The 8,801-nt window shown below is 40.9% G+C and overlaps 1 protein-coding gene across 1 annotated transcript; it reads right to left on the reverse strand.

The window, feature by feature from the left end:
• Nucleotides 1-3,165: 3,165 nt before the first annotated feature.
• Nucleotides 3,166-4,758, reverse strand: LOC308707799 (uncharacterized protein). Its single transcript, XM_081394462.1, has 3 exons — nt 4,470-4,758; nt 4,066-4,348; nt 3,166-3,920 (listed from the first exon to the last, which is right to left on the reverse strand). The coding sequence occupies exons 1-3, from the start codon at nt 4,646-4,648 to the stop codon at nt 3,873-3,875; spliced, it is 510 nt and encodes a 169-aa protein (XP_081250588.1). The 5' UTR covers nt 4,649-4,758; the 3' UTR covers nt 3,166-3,872.
• Nucleotides 4,759-8,801: the final 4,043 nt, after the last annotated feature.

The raw sequence follows: 8,801 nt of genomic DNA on the forward strand, positions 1-8,801 counted from the left end.
ATTTATATAGAGCTTTTTACAACAAAGATTGTTTAAAAGCAGCTTTACAGAGATAACAGGAAAATAATGCAACAAAGTTTGTTTCCAGAAGAAAATAGAGTCACAGTCCAGCTTGAAGGGTTCGTTCACCCAAAAATGAAAGTTCTGTCATTAATTACTCTCCCTCATGTTGTTCCAGACCCGTAAGACTCTCGCTCATCTTCAGAACACTAGTGAAGATATTTCTGATGAGATCTGAGCGCTGTCTCACTCCTTCATAGGCTTCTCTGTAATCGAGATCTGCCGGCCCAGAAAGTTAGTAAAGACATCGTTAAAAAAGTCCAAGTGACTACAGTGGCTCAACCTTAAGTTTATCAAGCGATGAGAATACTTTTTGCGCGCAAACAAAACAAGCAAAAATAACGACTTTATTGAACTCTTCATGTTCTTCCGTGTGTCTCTGAGTGAGTTCACGAGACGCATGCGCCAGAACTGAGGAGACGACGCTCACGGTCATGTGATGGGAAAGTGTGTAAGGTAAACCAGTCGTTGGTCAGGCACTTTTACAGTTTCTCGTTGGTTTCTCACGATTCGGACATCCAGGAAATGCACACGTCAGAACCATTTTAAAGGTCCCATATTGTACGCCTTTCTGAAGTTTTATTTTAGGTTTTGATGTCCTTAAGAATATATATTTGCGGTATAAGTCCCAATATATTTTTACAGCTCCTTTCTCAGGAGCTCCGCCAAGAACAGGCCGATTTTGGCCTGTCTACTTAATATTCATGAGCCTCTCTTCTGATTGGCCTGTTGTTTTCTGAGTGACTCACCATTGGTGGGGGTGAGGCTGAAGGCGGAACTGAGGAGTTCTGACATCACATTTAAATACAGAAGTCACAGCGGCTCGTGAAGAGGCACAGATACTGTATGCAGGCTGTGTGCATGTGTCTGTGGATCCACTGTTTTAAACTCATATAGTTTCATCGCCCCTAGACCTCTGCTAGAGTGAAAAAACCCAGGAGATTTCAGTTTTGACAATATGGGACCTTTAAACACTACATCCAGACCCATCTGTGTCCTCTTCTCAGTTCTCTTAACCCTTTCAGTAAAACAGGAAATATAGAAATATAGAAATCATCATACTTTTCACAGCTGATTCCTCACAGTGCATCAAGAGAATTGTTTTGTATTACAAGATTTCTGAAATAGTGTTTAAATATGTAAATTATGCATTATCTAATTAAATGCACACCAATGTGTCTAATTTTGAGAACAGAAATCTGAACATTGAATAAAGTCAGGTTCATAATTCTTGTTTGATTGTGTTGACATATTAGAGTTAAAGGTTTTTCCAGATTTTGGATTTCACTTTTTATCTCTCAATAAATCAGAAAACACTGTCAACAGACATAAGTACATGTTTCTTGGAGTAAAATGCTGTATGAATCAGGTGAATGTATATGAACAGACCTTCGAAATAAAGTTTGGTGTGTGTAAAGCTGCTGAAGAGGAGATGTCTGACTTCTGATTGAAATAAGTTAAATAAGAAAAAAAGAAAAGTGTGTTTTGGATGTGTATTTTCTTCCCCTAGTCTGAAACATGTTATAAAAGTCGAACAGGGCAGAGTCTCAAGCCTGGCCAGTGCATGAGTAAACAATGCTTGTGCCTGCAGTGTGTAGCCTTAAATAAAACATGATAGTTGAAATAATAACAGTCATAGTTACGACCCTTTCATGCATGCTGAGTTTAACACTGGCTCTTCATAAAGGATGTGTGTATGTTTGTTTAATGGCTCAGAGTGGCGTGACTCTCTTAAGATCTGCATCTGCTCGTCTCTTTGTGCGCCGCAACATTTGCACTGTTTCCGCCATTGTCCTGCGGTGTGTGTGTGTGTGTGTGTGTGGATCTGCTGGTATTGTTGCAGTAACGATCCTAACAGTGATACGTGTGTTAAACAGAGTAACTCTTTGAGTGTGTCCGCTTCACCTGTCTGGCCTCGTCGCTGCTTTCAGCGCCTCTGTGCCGGCGTATTCAGGTGAACACACACCTGATGAATGAGCACACACACACACACACACACACGCGTGCGCCGTCACAGCTGCTGGCTTGTTTGCTGCGGGTGTTGACGGGTTAGTGGATGTTGACACTGTTGCCGGTGTGTTTTCTGACGGATCCGCCAGCTGCCAAACCTGTGTGTGTCTGACACCTCCTGATGACAGACGTCTGTTCTCTGACCAAACCACACACACACACACACACACACACACACACACACACACACACACACACACACACACACACACACACACACACATACTCTCTCTCACACACACACACACACACACACACACACACACACACACACACACACACACACATACTCTCTCTCTCTCACACACACACACACACACACACACACACACACACACACACACACACACACACACACACACACACACACACTCACACACACACACACACACACACACACACACACACACACACACACACACACACACACACACACACACACACAGATTTCTCATGACGTTCTGCCAAAGATCTTTCAAGTTATGAACAAACGTTCTTCCAGTAACCTTGATAGAACATTTTGTTCTACGTTATCTGGTGTTTACAGTTTTTTACAATCGCTATGACAGATTTTTCAATACATTTAACAAATTTCCTAAACTCTTAACACACCAACACACCTAAAACACACAATTGGCAAAACGGTTAATTTCATGCTCAAAATCACACATTGTAAACTAAACTCCAAATCTAATTTTCAAAATACAATAATAAACTAACACAATACACTATGTCTACCAAAACACTGCAAACATGTTTCAAAATCAAATAATTATTCAAAACACTAACACATGTTCTCTTCCAACAGGAACATTTAGTCAATCATAACACAATGACAAAAAAAACACTATCATCAGCTGAAATTACAGAAACTGCATTATTTTATGTGACAGGTCTGCCCTTATACAATGGACAGTATATTGTATTGATCAGAGATTGTGTTTTGCACTGTAGTTTCTTTTGAAGCCTCTCTACATTTTTGTTTTGTTGGGTTTAGTAAATGCATGCATTTTGTCACAAAAAATGAATGACCATCTCAGAGTAGCTTTATAGAATGTACAGTTACAGTTCTAAAAAAAAGACAGAGACAGAATTGCTGCAGTAAAGACTTTATTTGCAAAAGGACATTACTGCAAGATATACAAACAGAAAAAGCACCGGAATAATAATTAAAAAAAACAAAGTAAACTTCTAATCTGCCCGGTCTTCTGCATTTGGCCACATGTTCTCATCCACATCACACCTGATATCTTCTCTGGCAAGGCATCGTGGGAAGAATCTTTTTGCATGCCTTATCCACCCCTGGCAGTGTTCAGCTGTGATGTCTTGGCATGCAGCATCCATTGCATCCAGGAGGGACATTTGGTCATGTGGGCGATGGTCAAAAACCTTCCATCTCCAGGATGAGAAAAACTCCTCAATGGGGTTGAGGAAAGGGGAGTAAGGAGCAAGGAAAAGGGACACCATCCTAGGATGGGCGTCAAACCATGCTGTGACTGCACGGGAATGGTGGAATGCCACATTGTCCCATGTGATCACATATATTGGCAAGTGGTCTCCCACCTGTCCCCTTTCTACCTCTGGCACCAATCTTTCGTGCAGGTCTTCTAAAAATAGGAGAAGGCGGTCGGTGTTGTAGGGGCCAATCTCACATTTATGCAGGAGTGCACCATTGTTGGAGATTGCGGCACACATGGTGATGTTGGCTCCTCTCTGGCCCGGCACGGTAACTGTGGCCCTTTTGCCAATTATGTTTCTCCCACGGCGACGCCTTTTCGCCAAGTTGAAGCCAGCCTCGTCAACTAGATAATTTCATGTGGGACTTGATTGGCCTCCAACTCCATGACTCTCTGAAAGTAATTAGACACAGTGTATGTACATGCTGTGCTGTACTGTATATCTACTGTATGTCCTAATGTACTCCAGGTTTATAGAGTAGTTTACTGCAAAACACACTGTGTATAGTACAGTAATGACTGTATTGCATAACCTTACCTGGACGTATTGGTGACGGAGTTCTTTGATGCGCTCACTGTTCCTTTCAAAAGGAACTTTGTATAGTTGTTTCATTAGGACTCTGTGTTTAGCTAGAGTCCGAGAAATGGATGTTATGCTGATTACTGCAATGTTCCCAAAGACAAGGTTGTCCTCTACAACTCTGGACTGAATGTCCTTCAGTTTTATTTCATTGTCAGCAATCACCATGTTGACAATAGCAAGTTCCTGTTCTTCATTCAGGAGCTTTCCTCTGCCCCCTGAGGGAGGTAGACGTTGAATCCTTAGAGGAACAAAATACAGTTACATATTAGAGACCGGAGGCATACAGTCACTCTAATACTGTAAATGGTAATATTACAGTATTTACAGTACACTTTGCTGTAGGAGAAGCAATATCCTACCTGTTGGTTTCTCTGAAAATACGGACAATGGATGCCACTGTGTCCCGGCTGAGATTTGGTTGTACTCGTTCACCAGCCTCTCTATATGATAGCCCATGGTTTATGACATGGTCAATGATAGTTGCTCTTATTTGATCAGTTACCCTAGCTCTGGTCCTTCGTTGAGCGCCACCACGCATTCTAACTCCTCTCCCTCTCCCTCGCCCCACTCCTCTGTCTCGTCCTTGTCCTCGCCCCACTCCTCTCCCTTGTCCTTGTCCTTGCCCCACTCCTCTCCCTTGTCCTTGCCCCACTCCTCTCCCTGGTCCTTGTCCTTGCCCTTGCCCCACTCCTCTCCCTTGTCCTTGCCCCACTCCTCTCCCTTGCCCTTGTCCTTGCCCCACTCCTCTCCCTTGTCCTGGTACTCGTCTTCCTCTCCCTCTTGCAGACATTCTTTCTTTCTTTCTTTCTTTCTTTCTTTCTTTCTTTCTTTCTTTCTTTCTTTCTTTCTTTGTGTTGCTCTATATTGTTTCTTTTCCACACAAGATCAGCCCAAAGAGTCCTCTTTTAGAACATATGATCATGTCATTGAAAGAACCTCAACACCTGAGTGTGCTTCCTAGATGGGAATCAGCTGTGATTTATATATTTGCAATTTCTCATTAGCAATGGAATAAAATACAGGGAATATATTTGTGTTTCAATTCACAATATGAACAGCTGTTTACCTTGACTTTAGCCTGTAAGGTTAGGTTTAGAACATGGTGTTATCTGTTCTGACATACAGTGTTAAATCATTGGTAAATTTGGCAGTAAAAATCCATTGTTTTGGTCTTGTTTGAGCTTGTGTGTAAAAGAAGTTCAAGCATTTTAAATTTGTGTTAATTGTATGCATTTTGTGTTAAAGCAACAAGAAATGTGTTAATAGTATAGCTTACACAGGCGGATGTAGTGCTAACTGTGTTAAGAGTTTTGGAAAATTGTTAAAAGTATTGAAAAATCTGTCATAGCAATCGTAAAAAACTGTAATAACAGCTCAAAACATTATTTATTCATCATTCATGGAATTGTTTATTTCTGAAAGATTTTGGTAGGTCTAAGTTTTTTTTTTTTTTTTTTATGTTACTTGTTTAAGAACATTCAGAACATTTAAAAAACGGTTTCGTGACTTAAAGGGAATGTTTTTGGTTTTGTTGGCTGTGAAATCTATGAAAATAACGCTATTTTTGGTCAAGGATTGCTAAAAGTATCATAGTTTGTGTTAGACACTGGTCTACAATATGACTGACCTCATTATCCAAATTACAGTTTTTTTCGATTGCTAAACGACAGTGAGCACAACTGGAGCTACATGTGCAAAACTCTAACTACAGTCTGCACTACCAACAGTCGCCTGAGCTAAACAATTCAGTGACATTTTTTCACATGATTTATTTAATTTTTTAGAACATAACAATTCTTTAAGGTAAATGAAAATTAGCAGTTTGCTTCAATAGTCTGTAGTAATTTACGGAATTACAGTAATGAGAAAAAAAAGGTAGAAACTAAAAGTACATACGAACATGTAATGTAATGTAATATAATGTAATGTAATGTAATTCGAACAAATAATTGAGGGGCTAATCCTGCCTCTCTCTAGCATCAGGCCACAGGTTTTCATCAACATCACATCTAATATTCTCTCTTGCCATGCACCTGGGGAAGAACCTTCTGGAGTGCCTTATCCATCCCTGGCAGTCGTGTCCTCACATCCGGCACGCATGGCTTCCAAAAGAGACCTTTGGTCATGTGGGTGGTGACCAAACACTTTCCACCTCCACCCATACAGAAAAGAAAAATATTGAAATATATATATGTGGCATATATTCCAAATACATTGAAATATATTTGCATTGTTGGTCACTTATATTTATCATTTTGAAATATATTCTGAAATATAACAAAAATATATGATGTTACAGTAAGTGTGAAATATATTTACATATATTTAACTAAAATATATTTATTGGGCCAATTTCGAATATTTGCATATATTCCAAAAATATATTTCAAATATATTTATTTTGTGCATGGGAGCCTTTCAGCTGAGATTGCAGTCAGCAGTGTTTGAAAGGCACAAGGCTGAACTCTATTCTGTTTTGAATGTGTGGTTCACAGTTTTGACAGCAGTGTGTTAGCATTTGAACAAAGTGCTGTAAATCCACAGTGTTGTGCAGGTTGTGGTTAAAGTCATGGGATAAGTGTGTAGAGTTTTGAAAACTGTGTTCAAGCAATGAAAAACGAACTAGAGTTTGGTCCACATGAACTGCTGCTGTGCAGACTGTAGTTAGAGTTCTGCACATGTGACTCCAGTTGTGCCCACTGTCGTTTAGCAATCGAAAAAAACTGTAAGATGAAAGTCCCCATCCATCCATCCAAAAATATTACATGTTGTATAAAAATATTTGATATTCATTATTCATCATATTCATATTCATTCAAGATGTAAGGTTTGAACCAAATACATCCAAAGTATCATGTTTCACATTGTTGTCCTCAGATGTGTTATTAAAGATGACCGGAGGAGAATCACTCACGTACATCTGTGTAATTGAGTGACAACTGTGTGTGTGTGTGTGTGTGTGTGTGTGTGTGTGTGTGTGGCCTACATTATGGGGACAAATTGAGGGCAATATCCGAAATCCTTGTTCTTGTTGTGGGGACATTTCTTTGGTCCTCACGAGGAAAACTATAAACTTATAAATCATACTAAGTGATATTTTTTTGAAAATGTAAACATGTTTTCTGTGATGTGTGGGTTTAGGGGTCGGGTTAGTGTAAGGGGAGAGAAGAAATATTCTATGGAAGCTCCCCATAAAACATGAAAACACAACACGTGTGTGTGTGTGTGTGTGTGTGTGTGTGTGTGTGTGTGTGTGTGTGAGAGAGATTATTCAGACTCCTGCTAATGAAAATGTCATTGCTGTATTCCTGCTCTGTTTCTGTTGTTCTGTGATCTGACTGCGAGGCCATGAACCCACACAGAATTAAAACGATCCTTCCATCTGTTAACCAGCGCCGGCGAGGTGCAGGATCAAACCTCTGGCGGTCGAATCTAATGAAGGATCTGTATGAGTGATGTGAGGCTGGGAAAGCCTATTAGGGCTGACAGAGGGATGATGATATTACAGGACAGCCCACATCTTCATCCATCTTCCTCTGCCTCTTTCTCCTCTCTTCATTCGTCTTGTCTCTTATCAGTCTCCATTGCCTTTCTTTTTCTCTTTCCCCTTACCATCATCATCACTCTCTCTCTCTCTCTCTCTCTCTCTCTCTGGCTGGTGGACAATACAAAGACAAATCCTGCCCTTTTCTTAGCCTATGAAACATTTAACATTTCATTTCAGATCTTGGCAGACGCAAATAAAAAATGGCCAAATGAATCCTTCTTATTGTCTGCCACGAGTGCAATTAAAATATGAGCTCAATAAGGATCCAGATCCGGATCCGTTGTGTTCTTGTCCACGATGGGTTCTAGATCCGACGCTCTCAGAGCTGCTCGCGACACACTGAGTTCAAATTAAAGGCATAGTTCACACAGAAACCATCATTCCCATTCAGTCAGTCATTTTCGATGTTACGTCGATGCTGATCTATTGGGGTCTCACTTGGGATAAAAAAAATCCTCTTTTGTGTGAAGAAAGTCAGTCAAGTTAGGAGTGACATGAGGGTGAGGAAAGGAAGACAGAACGTCTCCATTACTGATGTAACCCTTGTTCCCTGAAGAAGGGAACGGAGACGTTATGTCGAGACTGACGTATTGGGGTCACACTTAGGAGCCCCAATCACCTCTGAGAACAAAAAAAAAATGGGCCAATGAATATTGCCGAGTGAGATTTGCATGCCGAGTCGCTCCTAACGGGACACACGGGTATATAAGGCCGGCTAGCACTCAACCGTTCAGGTTTTTGCTTCGGAGCTGAATGCTGGTTGCACACAGTAATCACTCTCTTACAATCTTATGAAGAGCTTTGATCCGGATCGAAAGAGGCTATGAGAGGTGTCTGTTGCCGGTGATAGGGCACATTCAGCAGTTTCACCATTTAGAAAAGTGCTTTTGCACAGTTACACTCAGCGATTCACCCCGTGGCTCTTCAGCACAAAGAGCAGATTTCCCTAAAAGAGCAATGACCCTTTCTGGTAAAGACTCAGGGAGACAGGGACAGCCCTTGGGCAGGAGGGGAGGACCTTGTACTTGTCCTGCGAACGCACATGAGGATGTGTTTCTGCGTGAGCATCTTGAACTATCTCGACGATTGGCTCATTCTAGCTCACTCTTGAGATGTGTTATGCGAACACAGGGGCCTCAGCCAT

The sequence above is a fragment of the Scardinius erythrophthalmus genome (assembly GCF_964197995.2).
Source record: "Scardinius erythrophthalmus genome assembly, chromosome: 19".
Classification (NCBI taxonomy): domain Eukaryota; kingdom Metazoa; phylum Chordata; class Actinopteri; order Cypriniformes; family Leuciscidae; genus Scardinius; species Scardinius erythrophthalmus.